The following is a 15,996-nucleotide window of genomic DNA, read 5'->3' on the forward strand; positions in this document are numbered from 1 at the left end:
CTACTTTTGTTTTTGAGAGAGCTAGCAGGGTCAGACATTGGCTGGAAAAATTGGGGGTTAAGGGTCTTGCTGAAGGGTCCAACAGTGAAGCCACCCTACTGACCCTGGGATTTGAACTGGTGACCTCCTGATCCCCCCCCCGTGACCCTGACTAAGATTAGCAGGTGAAAGATGGATGGATGTAAGCAATAGAATTCAGTGATGGTAAAATTGTCCTTAAATTGTAATTACTTCCTAGTTCATGCATATGACTAACCGGGAATTGTGTATGTTTTAGGATGCAGGAACCAGATGGTGGTTTTGGTGTCATCTCTCCATTTGCACTTGTTTGTTATACTTAACCAGGTGGTTATGGTCCATGATACTCATATAGGCCTTATGCTGATTTGCCCTTCACGGAATAAGGTGATTACAGCGCCCTCTTCTGATAGGGTGAGCGGCACACGGGACACACCGGCCGCCCCTCCCAGCAGAATTCCTCGAAGGCTTGCAGGCAGCACGCGTGGAAGACGTGTGAGCAAGATAGCAGCATGGCCTGCCGGAACCCTCCACTGGGCCTCCCTGACGTCTCCACGCTGCCAGGGTGTAGCTGAGTGAGGCAGATGGGGCAGTCCGAAGCTTCTCGCTGTGAGGCCTGCGACACAGGAAGCGCCGTGACCCACTGAAAGGGGCTTGGCCAATCCCTTCCTGTTCCCAGTGCTTACTGGGCCTGGTTCGACCCACAACTTATCAAATATTGAACGGATCACCTCTCTCCCAAAGCCCCAGTGAATTCGACAGACACCCTCAGTACGAGTCACCATTGTCAGACGGGTGGATTTATGCTCATTCAAATAACATATTTATCACGGCTGTTGTACTGGGCAGGTATCTACAGTGCAATCAATTATTAACCCAAAGGGCCTTTTCATTTATTTGAAAACGAGTTGACGCTTGATGTTTAATACAGAGGCCTGTAACGTTTATTATGTTTGACTTCATGTGACGGGTCCTTGGTAAACAACCCTCGGAACTCTATACTTCAAGTCAAGGTTGAGCAACTTGTGCCCCGTGCTTGACCTCTTCATAGGAGATAATGGGCTGCACTTTTTCCCCATGTGGTTGACACCCAGACAGTGTCAGCAGACAGACCCAACACGATAAACTTCCCTTCCCATCAAGTGAATAAATCTGTACCATGAACCTGCCAATTGGATTTTTCTTTTGCTTACTTAAAGTAATACATTTCAGCTTACATATCCATGAGTTTTAGTATTTACAAACATCTTCAAGGTAGAAATGGATTTGCTAACCAACAATTATGACATCACAGAAGCTTGCAGTGTGGTGTTTGGTGGCTAAGACCCCTACCTTTTGCTTTATCTTGGCCCAGTCCTCTTCCTTCATCTGGGAGAGGTGCTGCCTATCAAATTCACGGAATGCCTGCCTACTGGACTCCATGGAGAGGTCGAGGGCGCTTATGAATTCCTCAACGCTGTTGTCACAGCATCGCATGAAGCCATCGCTAATTTCCTGCAGCTAATTGGCACAATAAGAATAGTAACAGTTACACTGCAATTGACTGATGTCATTCGGTAGGATAAGACACTAATAATGAAGCCATGTGCTGAAGTCACGAGACCGCTCTTAACTGAGGTTAAGATGAATTTCTTTTTCGGCATCACACACACGTTGAAGTCCATGGTGGAAATTAAGCCAGGAGTCGGTTATACGTGGTGACGGGACACACGATGTCCCAGCGGTCAGCCCCGTGTCATTGTGACGTCACGCAAGCGTTATCGCAAATCAAACAACAGTGTCTGAAGCCAACTTCTCCAGGCAAACAGATATGATCGCAGGTGAACTTTGGCCAGCACACAGGGGACATTTCAAGGCGATCAATCTTGAAGTCGCTAATTTGCCTCCTAATGTGTTGACTTATGGTAGGACCTCAAAAGTAAAATGAAAAGCCTGGTATTTAAAGCGTATCAACAAAGAAACTGATAAGTTTTTTTTGTCCCCTTTCCCCTCCTTTCCTCAATACTATTAATATCCTCTAAAGCCACCTGCTCGGTGCCAGTACAAGTCGGCAACAGTGTGACAATGTTTGCCATTTCAGGATGATAAAGGAAAGCGTAAAGAATGCTCAGTGTCCCTGGTTTGTTTGGGGAGATGTAAATCACAATGCTTGGAGAGCTCCACGAGGGAACCTGAAATGACAATCCCTTCCACAAACCCCTGCAAGCCCCCCCCCCCCCCCAAAATAACTGTCAGTGCGATGACACCGATTTCATCACAGCCATAAACGCCTGCGCTGAGATTTATGTGGCCTGCACGAGCCGGGCTTTTTGGACCAGGATTAAAGTAACGAAGGAACGTGACAAGGCGAAAACAATTAAAGCTGTAAACACGCTCCGAGGCCACAGCATTCAGCTCCCGTCTTTTCGCTCGTTTGATCTGACCTCAGGACACTGAGATGGATTGTTGGGCTGGGTTCAAAAAAGGAAAAAAGTATGTGCACTCAACGATTCGTCAGAACGTTTGTGGTGATGGTGACAGTTTTGTTTTACGCCACTATGAAAGGTCACCACAGCCCAATAGAGTGAGGGTAAAAAAGTAGAATGGGGGGGGGGGTGTCATTATTTTTTCCACACTGTTGAGACTAAAGACTGTCCTCTTTAGACACTCTCATCACTTCAAAATAAAAAATTGGTACTTGATATAACGATTCTCTGTAAATGCATTGTGACCAAAGGCTTTTCTGCAACTGTGCAACTGCACCGTGAATAAAATATTTAAAATTGTTTGTGTCCTCCGCTGAATAACCTTCACATACAATCATGCTCACATACCCCAAATAAATAGGTGCAGTAATTACAGCAGATGGTCCACTAGCTTCCTGAGAGTACCTTACGGACAGTTTTAGCTGTGCCCAATAGTCATCTCAACTCTACTCATCCTGTTAGAAACACACTGTTCAACATTAAATACCTGACCATCTCAGGCAGTATTGCATCTCTGTTTCTCCTTAACATTTTTCCCCAAGCCTGAATATACCAAGAAGCTATTTTCGTTGTACTGGTTCCTGTTAACTGGAACAGCTGCTGCATTCTGCAAATGGAGAGCCCAAATAAAGGATTTGAGCTGCATTACAAAAAACAGGCATAAATAATTTCATATTTTGATACACTATTTAATTTGGTTTGTGTGTATTAAGATGACTTATGGATAGTGTGCGTTCTATAGTGTCTTTGTGCTACTGGGGTACAAGGGGCAAAAGATATAATATTCTCTATCATACCCACTCAAAACGTAAAAAAATTCATAGAATGGAGCTTGAAAATATTATATAGAGCAAAAGTTCTCAAATTAGGGGACACATCAGCACCCTCTATCATCTTCTTTATCTCGAATAAATTGAATAAAAACTTTTTTTTAGACCCACAAAGTCTGTTCCTGTTTGTGACATCTGCCGTGTGTTTTTAAATAATTAAAAAAAGCAATTATAGCCGAAGCTCCGTCCTGATGTGTCCTTTAAGCGTTTTAAACGAGGATGGGCAAACACTCGCTGGAGGATGCCCTTTCTCCTTTTCTCCTGGAATGTCCAATCTGTTTGACTGAAGCACACACTCTTTAATTAGTTTACAGACAGTGCGCGATTCACACGGCACCAAAAGCCACCCCCCCAGCTCCCTCCAATGAATAGTCCTCCCCCGCCACCCCGTAGTTTCTATAGGGTGGCCATCTCCATCCCTCGGTCTAAGAAGCCTTTGAACCACCTCGCCAATTTTCTAAATTGAGCGAAAAGGGAAGAACAGATATAAACTTCCAGGAGAAATGTGCCAGATTTCCTAGGAAGGTAATGTCTTGGTCCAGTGCAAACCGTTTCATCTGACTGGCAGATACGGGGAAGCAGTGGAAAATGAACTGTCACAGTGCCTCGCAGAGATGATCTCACAGGTACTTTATCTAGCCTGTGTGTTTCCATTCAAACCGTTCAGGTGTGACAGTCGAATAGCAAAGCTGATTGTGTACCTTTTCTTCGAAGAACTTCCTTCTTAGCAGCTTGTCCTTGGGAGGCACCGTCTTCCTTGCGTGCCTGTACCACCTCCGAGCGACATAGCCTCTCCAGCACGCCTGGATCCTGATGGAGAGACTGGGCTCGAGCTGTGCTGAGGCATGGGTCTCACGCCCCGAACTGGCTGCTTATGCCTTAATGGGATGACGTCGGCTATTACTGGCAAGGGTAATGAAAGTTTTGGATTCGACATCATATCCTGAGAGGGCCGGTGTGTATGCAGGTTTTTGGGATAACCTTTAGGTCAGCTGTTCAAACAGAGGTGTGAGAATTCTTCAGCCAACCAGTCCTCTAATTAGTAATCTAAATAGAGAGCTGCAGCAAAAACCTGCATACACATCGTCCCTTTGCGGATAAGATTGCCCACCCCTGGTCTAAACCATGGAGTGTAATATGGAGTGAATTTTCCTTTAAGGTTTTACTCTCGAGCATAACGGACATGATTATAAGTAATACTATAACAGAAATATAGTATGTCCAGTGTTCTCACAGCCACCAATCACAGAGCTGATATTAGAAAGCTGGTATATTATGCTACGACTTAAATGGCAGAATATGATTAGCAGGAAATGCTAATGTAGGGTTCTGTAGGGTTTTCCAGCCTAGGTTACTCTCAGAATGCGGCACGGCCCCCGTTCCAAATGCGTGGGGTGTGGGGGTAAGTGGGTCGAGGGAGCACACCTGACGGCACACTTTTCCCTGTAGAGACGAGCGGCATCATGAATCACTCTGGTCTCATACTGCTTCCTCCTGCACATGGGGCAGCACTTCCTGCTGGAGAAGCGCTCCAAGGCACGCAGGCAGGCCTGCGAGGTGCACGACAGGCGCAGGTTGCGGGGCGGTGAGGGGGGGCGTCAGAAGGCGTCTTCGCGGGGGCCGAAAACTCATCTGTGTCAGGAGGAACAACTTACCCTGTGAAAGACGTGAGAGCAGGACAGCAGAACCTGCGAAAGAGGTTTGAAAGCCGTCAGGGTGAGCGCTTGGTGCACTATGAATAGGTGAATTCCCCCGCTTGTTTGAAAACGCCTCAGAAGTGCTGTGTGGAGGACTTTGAAAGCCGGGCATCCTGCGGAGCGACTCGAGATCACACAAAAATAACAGGTGTATGGCAGCGCTGTGAAAACCGGCACTCAGCCTTGCAGTCCCGAAGAGCCCTCTATCTCCGATCCGAATTACGGATTCGACAACACCTGTTTCTGCAAGAAAAATTGCTCGTTCACAGCCGACTGGAATGAATGGCAGGTGGCCTCAGATCTAAACACTTTGCCTGATTGCCCTTAATTCCTGCCTTTTAACTCTCCCAATGTCCCTGAAATAAACATAACAGGCCAATGGAAGTTAAAAAAAACAAAAAAACAGTTTGGTTTCATTTTGCAATCACATCCTGTGACCTTACTGGGTATTCTTCCGCAGTGATTCTGGTCAATTCTGCTGTGCCACATTCGCCCTGAGGATTCAGATCACAGGGCACCAGTGCATTTCTGCATTTAGCCCTGGGGATTCAGATGAACACTGGGGTTATGATGACATGGGCGGGCCTTCTGAATTATTCCTGCGGCTTCTGGTGAGCGACCGAGCAAGCAGGCGAGCGCTAGCACTTCTTATACAGTATAACTGGGGCTTTCACAGACCCCCAGAGAGCAACCTACTCAGAGGCAGTAAACCCAAGCTGGGGAAAATGGGACCAGGGCAGGCATCCTGCAACACCTTCCCACTGAAGCTCCTCTACTAAGGGCTGGCCCTTAGGGCCTGGTGCATGGAGCCATTTCACAGAGAGCTGTGACAATTCCTCATCATCTCCATACCCACTACACACAGGAGAACAGGGTGCCCTCTGGTGCAAGACATACATCAAGGACCCAGATAAGTCATTAGACCAGAATGATTCTCTCTCAGGAACCTGTGGTATGAAAGCAATCCATCTAATACCTGAAGAGCAAGGCGCTGAAACTGCATGTTGACTGACTTTATATATAACAGAAAAAATATGGCAGGAAAATAACTATTCCTACATTGTGTGAATAATACTGTAAAGCAACAATCAAAAACTAGCTTATGTCAGTGGAGGAAGCTTGCATATTTGAAGAGCTTTTGAAGAGCATTTTTTGATGTTTTATTTAATTGACAAATGACCTTAACTAAAAACTTACACGTGGGCTACATGAAGAGCGTAATTCTTTTCTGGCACCTTTGGACTAATATTTACCAGTGTTTCCATGACAACACAGCTCCTTTGTTGGGCCTTCGTGTCTGCTGAGTATTTTTTGTTGAGACTGGCCCTCTTAAAAGGGGATCCCAGCGATAAAGTAAAGACTGAAAGACCCTCGCAATGACTCACTGATTGCCGAATCCCTGCGTCACACTCCGGTGGCAATGCAGTATTTGCCGTCTGTGTGGATTGCTTGGAGAATGCGGTGGGGGTGGGTGAAGCTCAGTAAGCGCGTGATGAATGCCGTGGCCGCAAAACTGAGTTGTGGGTCACGCACCTGGGGCTGGAGTCGGAACTCCTCCCGGCAGATGGCGCAGGGCTGGCTGGAGTCCCCTTGTTGGAGGGACCGCAACTTAACCTGGTGCCACTCATCTGTGGTCAGGGGCGTCGGAGGGGCGTCGACCAAGCCAAGCTTCTGGGCTGACAACCAGCGCGGCAACATGAAAGCCAACACCGGGGAATTAGACGTGTCATATCTTACATTTCAATTAATCCATTGATCAAATTCTGAGTTCTGGAATGTCAACAGGTACCCATTTTCCTGAGGTAAAAGTGCTTTGCTCCAGGAAACAAGGTCGCTGCTGGAATTACGATATAACGGCCAGCCAGGGTGTTACCTCATTCCATCCTGACACCGCTATGTGCCCTGGATTGCCATTTACTCTACCTAATGTAAGTGGTGGAGGGCCTGGCCCAAGGACATACTCCTCTTCCAGGCTGTGAGCCTCTCGGCATCTCTGGGTTCTTTCCCCAGACTGATGCGCAGCTTCGGCCCACCACTGGGGGGTCCTGTCCCTCTGTGTACCGGTGTGTCTTCGCCGCACTGAATCCTGCAGCGGTAACCGGTGTAGCTGTAAATCTCTCACCGCGTGATCCTGCAAGGCGACCGCCATCATTGCCAGGTTGATGTGACCTTTTGACCTCAGATCCTGCAGGTGAAGCAAAGGAGCAAATCAATAACAGGGTCCTCGTCCCATTTAATAAGAAGAAGAACAACAATAATAATAGCTGACACTTTATTGATTCCTCTGGGGAAACGCTCTTTTCCCCTCCACCATCTTGCCCTCCATGAGAGCAACTTTGGCAGCGAAGGGCTGCCACCCGTAAAGCGGCGCCCAGGGAGCTGGACGTCAAGGGCCTTGCTCAAGGACCCACAGATCTGCTGAGACTGAGCGTGAACTGCCTACCTCCCGATCAGAGGCCTAGCCCACCGAGCCGTACGCTGCCCCCTATTGCTGATTCACAAGATTGTGCTGCATATTACTGTAAATAATCCTCTCCACTACATGATGAACTACTTAATGGTGACAAAGTATCTGAACTGGATACAATGCGTTTAGAATGAGCATCAGAAGGAGCAGTTCAGTTCTATGGCATTAATACTTAGAAGCAAAGAAAATGACTTACCTTGTAAAGAAGGGAAAGGGTGTCAATTATTTTCACTCACTAAGACCCACCTCAAAATACTAATAATACTGAAAACATACAAATTTACTCTGCAATGATACATCAGAAATGCTGACATGGTGTAAGTTAAGCTACGTCACGGCAACAAGATGTACTTTTTGTTTCATGTTAGATGCTACACTGAATGGGCAGTATGCTGCCTCAGTGCACAGAACTATTAGCTCCCACCTCCAGGGTTTGGGTTTGAATCCAACCACATCTCTTTATGTGGAGTTTGCTTGCTCTCCCCATGTTGTGTGAATTTATTCTGGGTATTCAGGCTTACAACCGCAGTCCAAAGACAAGACATTTAGGCTAAATAGCCCATAGTGTACCATGTGCCCTTGTGATGGACTAGCGTCCCATCCAGGGTGTGCACCTGTCTTGTGCCCTAAGCTGCTTGGACAGGCTGCACCTCCTTCCCCATTACACAACTCAGGATAAGTGATTGGAAGATAGACGAGAAATTGAGTGCTGCCATCTAAGAGCTTCTAAAGTGTCTTCAAAAATATTGTGTATAAGCACAAATATATCTGATAACTTTCAGCATACATATAATTCTCTTCATGTTTATGTTTATTATTAACCAGTTAAATCGCAGCGCAATAACTATCTTCCAAATTTAAATATCTAGTTATTACCAAAATAAAAAAAAAATAATACACCACCCAAATCTAAATACTCCAGAATACACTAGTGTCGACAATGATACATAGCCAACGTGACAGAGGGTTAGCTACCATGCTAACATGTTACAGCGGATAACTTCCAGCCCGCACGAGTCACGCACGAGCTGAGAGCTATAACTTAAATGACAGCATTAGACACGGCATTAAACAGAGAGAAACAAGGTCGTTACTGAAACGGTTCACTGAGAAAAGCACTAAAAAATAACCTTGTTAAGTGAATGCGGGACGGAGTGAGAAAAGACAGACCTTTCGCATTGTTATCGGTGAAGGAAAATGTTTACGGCTTTCACTGTTGCCTAGCAACGCGCCTCTCACTAATAACGGCGCGCGGCTCTCTCGGAGCGGACAAACCGTCAGGTGCATTAGGCGATAAACATGGATGTGTAATAATAGCTTTTTAATGACAAGTATTTATGGCAGATTAAAGTAGGACTACGTACTTTTTTATTAACTGATAGTGGTTCAAGCTTAAAGTTCACCTTGTGGGATCGAGATTTATTCCTGCGGAAACTCCCTTCAAGTCCACGTATTCCCGGGATTACCGAGGTAATCGAGGCGCTAAGGAGGTGGCTATTGGTTTATTTTTCCACACAAATATACCTAATGAAACGTACTAGCATGGACCTCCATGCTAGAAGCATCCGGAAACATAACGTCAAAACGCCAGTGAAATATTATTTTTATCTTTTATTTATCCAACCGGCCCGACCACCAACCGGTAAATTCTCCCCCAGTCGTCTGTCCTAATACAAGCGTTCAAGTAAAAGAGACCCATAAACGAAAACGTTTAATGCGTCTTATTTGAAGCAGGGATCGACCTTCTCCCCGTGTTTTAGCGTAGGAAGCTGACCGCACATACCTGCCTGGCAGCCTCCCTACCAGCATGGCAGATCCCACCATTACATGCTCCATTGATCCTGTAATTGCTGCTTCGGGGTGTCCAAGTGTGTCCTCATTGTGATCCATCACACTGCGGTTATTTCGTGAACTGTTTTCACTATCGATAGCTTGCCTTCCAGTTAAGTTTTCCAGACTACTTATCATTTATACCGTGTGTGTCTTCTTAGTGATGCAGTTGCATATTTATCATGGTAACGTATTTTAAAAGGAAGCACCCACCCACATTACCTCTATGGTGTAGTGATGTGTGTCACATATAACTGATTTTAAGCCTTAAGCAGTCTTAAATAATATATTATTATACTAGAAATTTTGATAATTTTTTATGTTATAATATAGTTATCCCAATCTGAGTGTAATACATTACTAGTTGGAGAGTAAGGTGCACAGGTTGTGACATCACACTTGCATTGCAGACATTTATGCATCCAGCTGCTGTTTTATGTGGTCCTTTGGAGAAAAAAATCATTCATATTAATCTTTTGGGAATGTCGGGCACAGACCATGCTTTTTACGAATGAGAACAAACACTGATGCGGAAAATTACTCTCAAAGCTGTCGTTAAAGGGGCTGAGAAAAAAGAAAAGGTGTTCATTCCTGTTCGATGAGGCAGAGTCACCTTCTCAGCTTGTGTCAGTGGAAGTAGGACTCTGAGATCCTTTTCTTGTTGGCTGATGAAAGTAATCTCTTGTTTGTCGGACCGCAGGATGCTATTTGCCACACTGTGGTTTGGGCAGTTCCAAAATGCTTTTGACTTTGATCAACTTTGAAGTGCAGGCAGACTCACCAAAACAGATGGCTGAAGTTACAAATGGCGATGAGGACTGTCATTCAGACGGACCCTCTAAAACAACAAATCTGAGTCATGGGCTCTATGGGGCCGTTTCGGTTTTAGGGAATTCTGCATTCCTGAGGTTAAAAAAGATATGTATGTTGACTGGCTTCATCAGAAAGAGCTGTAGCGCAATTTATTAATTAAGGATTCAGCAGTTTTAAGACACAGTAGACGTGAGCTTAGTGTAGCATAATAACATAATAGCTGCTTTCTCCCTGTGCTGTCATCGGCAGGATTCCAGTATGCACCCTCATTTTCAAAGTGGACATTTGTCTTTTTCCTTTTAAATAAATACCTTTTTTTAAAGAGTTTTTCTTCTCATTACTATTATTTATTTAGATGTCTCCTCTGTGGAACTCTTTACCTAATCTGTGGTATTTTCAAAAGAAACCCACCTTGTCATGTGGAGAGCTGATTATTTAAGAGGTGGAGAGGGGCGGAGGGGATGGAGAAGACGGACGGGAGGGGGGGGGTAACCTGTATTGATGTGAAAGGGGAGCCGCGCCAAAACCTTCGGCAAACTCTGGGCGCTGCATGCATGTTGAAAAGGCCAAACTAATCCCGCTATTTGTCACTGTTTTAAAAGCTTTGCGGGGAATGTAATTTCAATGGTAGCAATATTTGAGACGTCAAAAGAAATTGAAGCAAATAATTACTGACAGTTCTGACCGCACGTGTATTTAGTCAGTAGTTTCCAAAGGTAAGTGAGACACTTAGCGGTAGGTTTTTGTTTTTTTCCATTGGCCTTAGAGCCCAGGCTCTGTCTAGTTGAGTTCAGGATATTAACTGTGACTTTCCCTAACCTTAGGAGGCTCAGTTCAGCTCTTAGCATTAGCAGGCATGTACCGTTAAGCGTGTATGTTTTTAAAGTTGAATTATGTCTGAATATTGGTTTGATATGAAAAAAAAGGTTTGTTTTGAAAATGGTGTCTGCACCATGAGCACTTACGTCATTCTCTAGTTTAGCAATTTCGTTTCAACTTTACAATACACTTATTGGAAAGAACTCTAAATAAATATTGACATTTAAGGCTTTGGCACACTTGTGAGGAATATTTAATCACCCATAGTTTTATCAGATAAACTTCTTCAGGACTGAAATTGTAGGCTCACTTTGACATTTTCGAAATATTCCCAAAAGTATTGTAAAAACAAAAATTTTGTTGTAGAACACGTTTTATGGATCAACCTTCCATGAGAATTCCCAGGACCGTGAATCTGATCCACCATAGCACTACCGAAGATTTGCTGCTATTCGATGAGGGCTAGCTTTTAATGATATATATATATAAGTGTTCACTGACAACACCTTCGGCACGTTGTCAGGTGACCGTGATAACCCACAACAGCAGATGAAGCTTTGGGCGATGGGGTTAAATGATACTCCTATGCATGTTTTCCAGCCAGCTTTTGTCTGCATGCCTTGAATTTTTGCATTAAAGGCAACTCACCATCAAAAAAGTCAACCTCTTCCTTTCAGCTTCAAACTCAGTCGTTGACCCTTCCATAATGTCCTCAAAAATCAAAGTGAAGTTCTTTTCAAGATGATTGGAAAAACAAACGGATAGGGTACTGACTGAAATAGTGTAGGTTTTTGAGAAAAAATGCAGTTGATTCTTCTGATGTTTTCATTGCCAGTGTAGTATCAGTTTGTACTGTTATTTACCTCATAGGTAAACCACAAACAACTTTATTGTACAAATATCCATAAATAAGGACAACTTCAATTTCTTAATTCACATGATGTTTAAAAATGTTTATTTAGATGTTTGTCTCTTGTTCATTTAGAGGGGTGACACTGGCCTGTTTCTGCATAATGTAACATGCTATTTCAATACAGCACATTAAGGAATGCGTTCTACATTGTTGATATACCACATTGTACATCAGTTTCATACTTTGTTTTATGTTATATTAATTTCGATAGCTTTTGTAACAAGACACCAGTTTAAAAATTTTGGTAGTATGTTCATGTTAGTTCACACTGGTGCCTCAAAGTATTATTGGATTTTCTCAGGTTGCTAATAGACCTTTGATTCTCTGCCTGTCACCTGGTTGCTAAAACAAATAGCCTTTGTCAAGGTCCTGTGCTTTTGATGTTGGTCGTGACCTGGCATGTCTCACACATTGTTTCTGCACTGCTACGCTTGCGATCCTTGCAGCCCTTGGTCTTCCATGGCAAGACGATGCATTGGAACACAACCACATAAGGACATTACTTGATGAGAGTGTGGCATTCTCTAAGAAATTGAATTGGCTAGTTTTGCTAGCATATAACTCGTTTTTGCCATCTGCTGCTTCACCTGCCGTTGTAAAAACCGACTGCTAAATACAGCTCAGCTTGGCTCAATATGCTGTGTCAAACTCAGGGAGATCTAACACTGGCCCTTAAAATTTCTGATGATACATATTCATAAGTTGGCCCATACATTAACCACCCTCTGTGCTGGATATTAATCATGAGCTAATCCTCATATTCTCTTCTGAATGCGTGACTTGTCTGGAATATACAGTATATCCTCAACCATTTAAGAACAGTTGTCTGAACTGAGTCAGCTAATAATAATGATGATAAAAACAGGTTCAATTTGAAATTTACCAGCAATTGATATATTTTATGGTATTAAAATGTATAATGCAGGAAGAGGTTTAAGTTGTATAGTATGTGGTTTGCGTGTTTTGTGCAGTTGTGGCCAGGATGGGAGTCAAGTTACAGATATTGGTGTAACTAACATTTTCCATGATGCTTTAGATAGAAATGGCTCCTAATCCAAATATTGTTAACATTAATAACTATTTGTATAATTATAATAAAGCAAGAATGTTTTCTTGCATTCACTCTTTGTCAGTTTAATTATGAACATCAGCATGAGAATGTGCCACCAAATGGCTGATTTTTCTTTCATATCCAGGTTTAGGAGGTTAATTGGAGGGAGCAAGAATGGTGGAGTACCACAGACATGTGAATCTTGGAAAACTGCCATCGTCCCATTCTCGTGGTGCCGATGCCTGCACCGGGACGGAGATGAGTCCGGAATAGTGAATTCCCTTCCCTCTGCCCCATGCAGTTGCTGTGATAAATGACAGTCTTAGTCGGTGAGTGATGAAGCACATTCCCTCTGGTGGCAGAGTCAAGGCAGGAGGAGGCACTGTGGTTAATCATAACTGTAAGTTCCTGCGATGGCACTGAGGTTTCAGCCAAGTCTGAGGTGCTTAAAGCCAAATTGCTTTGTGATATTCCCAGTTTGCTGATGAAAACAGTTGAAAGAAGTGTTTGCTAAACAACAGTATACATAAATGTGACTTAATCTCTGTGGTGGTCTTGGAGAAAAGAGTAAAGAGCAAATTGCTCTGTGAGTCAGGGTTTCTAAGGAAAAACCTTTTTCCTTAGCTTTTCCACGCAACAGTACCTGTTCACATTTGACTGATATCTGTTGATTAAGTAAGGGGTAAACCACAACTCGGTGCCTGATTATACGAAAACAATCAATGACAGCTTGGTGTAATGTGGCCTGATATGAAGTAGAGGGCTGCTAACCAAGTTGGAGTTGATTATTTTTTGTACTACCACACACCTCAGAGTGGTCCTTATACCACGGCAAAGAAACACAAAATAATAGTAGAATAAACTAGTCATGGTTAGAGGAAATTTGTTTCAATTAGCATTTCATAATGTTCCAATGTGCTCTTAAAAATATAGTCTCTATAAGGATAGAATGTCTGTTCAAGGAACTCACTGGATGCTGCAAATCTGTTAAGTTACCCTAGAAACCATCAACAGACAGGCGGTTGTGTTTTAAAGACCAAGGAAAATTATGCTGATAAGAATGACTGCTTATTTATTAGTTAAAAGTCACCCAGGTTTTTATATTAATACGTTTAATAAAACATTAAAACGCATTCATATAGAACTGTTATTAGGCTGCCAGAACTGTATGTGCGTTTACATGAAAACAATAAACACCCACGTGACATTTCTGGATCAATAAGAGAATACTGTTTACCAAAGCCATGGTATAAGGTTCATGAGCTGAAGTCTTCAAGCTTAATGCTGCTGAAGTATTATGTAATTATAATTAGTTAATTGTTTACCGTTCTGTCATCTCTGGATTCATGAAGCTCAACGGAAGGAAAAAATGTGCAGAAAGAAGTGCGGTTGACAGAAAACATTACAAGAATTTTTAAAAGATTACTAAGAACAACAGGATGAAGAAATTTAAATTAAACAGCAGTAAGGGTGATAACATTTGCCCCAAGATGTTATTTAAATCCCCACAACATCTCTGAGCAGGATAACCAGCTAGAAGATGAATGGATGTTATTAAAATTAATTTTAGAGAGAAGATCAAAGGTAAAGTGCTAGCTTCCTGTCAAGTGCACAAGAATTCATTCTGTATGCTCCTGTACTTAACACTTGAAGGATTCCACTTTGCAGATCACTTTGTGGAGATCTTGATCATCTGGGTGAATCTCCTGAAGCTCAGGATGATTATTTTTTTTAAGCAGTCCTTCTTGGCGGATTTAGTTCAGCTCTCTCAGGTTGCTTGGGGATCATCTTTCCATGGAGTCTCAGCAGGTTTTATTGTCAGAGCTTTGACTGGACAACTCAAGGAAAATGAATTTCTTGTGAATAGCATCAGACTACAACTACAACCAATTGAAGACTCCTTTTACTGTGCATAGAGAGTACCTGGGATAAGAACGTCCAACATAACGACAAATTGTACTTACGAACAGAGTGTTGTAAACCTAATATATTAAAAATTCAGGTTAAATACAATGATTTCTAACAACAAATGCACACATTACTTTGTGATGCTTGCAAAAACATTGTGTGGCTTCAGCAGGCTCGAGGTACAGTATAGTACCATATCTAGTTACTTTTGTTATTACTGTATAATTCTTATTAGTATTATCTACTGTATACTTACCTACAACTTTGACTTAAAGACAGAGTTAAGGAACGGATCTCGTTCGTAACCTGGGAACTGCCTGTATAGTGTTTAATTCACTTATTTCCTGTGTTGTTTTTGACGATGCTGTTTCGTCTCCATTGAAAGCCAAGAAGCATTTAAAGTTCAAATGTCGGCAATTGTATAGCGACTTAGCTCGCCATTGTTAGCTTGAATGACAGTAGTGTGAGATAAGGCTGGTATTTAGCCTGACACTTCAGCGTTTCTCTACTGTTCCCAGGAGCGAGCTGAAGTCGTCACAGACAGCAATAGCTTCACATCATTCACGGTGTTTTTCTTCCAGCCTCCGTCACATGAAATTCATTGTAGAGGCCCTGTGTGATTGACTTCCAGCACGGAAGGAAATAATAATGCAACTTACATGGAGTCGGTGTGGGCACTTTCTGTGGTGGGTGTATTTGGGTCAAGAACAATATTCTCTTTCCTTCCTTTGATGTTCTATGCAGCTAGCACCCAAACTGATGGTCACGTTCTAGGTGCCAAGGTTAAACAGAGTGGATAAACAAATGTCGACACAACATCAGCGGTAACTACACAGCAATTTGACAGATGTTCATATCTTGATTAAGTAACCAGAGCTGCAAAATCTTGTAATACTTCTTTCCACTGTCAAAAACTGCGTATGCAGTGCAAGTTCACAGCAAGTCTGAAGCCTGTTTTAGGAAGAACAGGGCAGAGAGCAGCCTGTATGGGATGTCATTCCTGGACATTTTAGTGATGCCAATCTATTTAAAACACTAGGTTAGGAAAAGGGTGCTCGCAAGAAACTTACCCAAACACGGGACAAGAGTTAAATCCCTTGGAGGCATGAGACCTTAGTGTCCCCCAGTGAGCCATTATGAATCCTGCATGCATATTCACTTTCAGGTAGGTCTTCCACAATCCAT

At 43.2% G+C, this 15,996-nt stretch overlaps 1 protein-coding gene and 1 long non-coding RNA gene across 5 annotated transcripts in view; one reads left to right on the plus strand and one right to left on the minus strand.

Moving 5' to 3' along the window:
• rnf32 (ring finger protein 32) lies at positions 1-9,440 on the minus strand. 3 transcript variants are annotated; one of them, XM_072710660.1, is made up of 9 exons: positions 8,648-8,681; positions 7,454-7,582; positions 6,934-7,195; positions 6,544-6,686; positions 4,969-5,001; positions 4,739-4,863; positions 4,015-4,123; positions 1,351-1,518; positions 1-634 (listed from the first exon to the last, which is right to left on the minus strand). In XM_072710660.1, the coding sequence occupies exons 3-9, from the start codon at positions 7,160-7,162 to the stop codon at positions 410-412; spliced, it is 1,032 nt and encodes a 343-aa protein (XP_072566761.1). In that variant the 5' UTR covers positions 7,163-7,195; positions 7,454-7,582; positions 8,648-8,681; the 3' UTR covers positions 1-409. The 3 variants fall into 3 exon arrangements, with proteins under 3 accessions (XP_072566761.1, XP_023694490.2, XP_023694489.2); XM_023838722.2 differs by lacking the exons at positions 7,454-7,582; positions 8,648-8,681 and adding an exon at positions 9,261-9,440; XM_023838721.2 differs by lacking the exon at positions 7,454-7,582 and having other exon boundaries at positions 8,648-8,691.
• LOC111857648 (uncharacterized) overlaps positions 8,743-15,996 on the plus strand; it is a 22,066-nt gene continuing 14,812 nt past the window's right edge. The window contains exons 1-2 of one of the 2 annotated variants that reach the window (XR_002841412.1): positions 8,743-8,947; positions 13,049-13,303. This is a non-coding gene — a long non-coding RNA (uncharacterized lncRNA). The remainder of the gene's footprint in view (positions 8,948-13,048; positions 13,304-15,996) is intronic. The other variant, XR_002841413.1, reaches the window with a different exon arrangement.

Source organism: Paramormyrops kingsleyae, chromosome 4 (genome assembly GCF_048594095.1).
Source record: "Paramormyrops kingsleyae isolate MSU_618 chromosome 4, PKINGS_0.4, whole genome shotgun sequence".
In the NCBI taxonomy this organism is placed as follows: domain Eukaryota; kingdom Metazoa; phylum Chordata; class Actinopteri; order Osteoglossiformes; family Mormyridae; genus Paramormyrops; species Paramormyrops kingsleyae.

Excerpts from the sequence above, each read along its gene's own strand:
- rnf32 (XM_023838721.2), bottom strand. Across the intron at positions 6,687-6,933 it reads CCCTCCACCACTTACATTAG|CCCAGAAGCTTGGCTTGGTC; the intron begins GTAGAGTAAATG and ends GCTGGTTGTCAG. Across the intron at positions 4,124-4,738 it reads AGGGAAAAGTGTGCCGTCAG|GATCCAGGCGTGCTGGAGAG; the intron begins GTGTGCTCCCTC and ends TCTCTCCATCAG.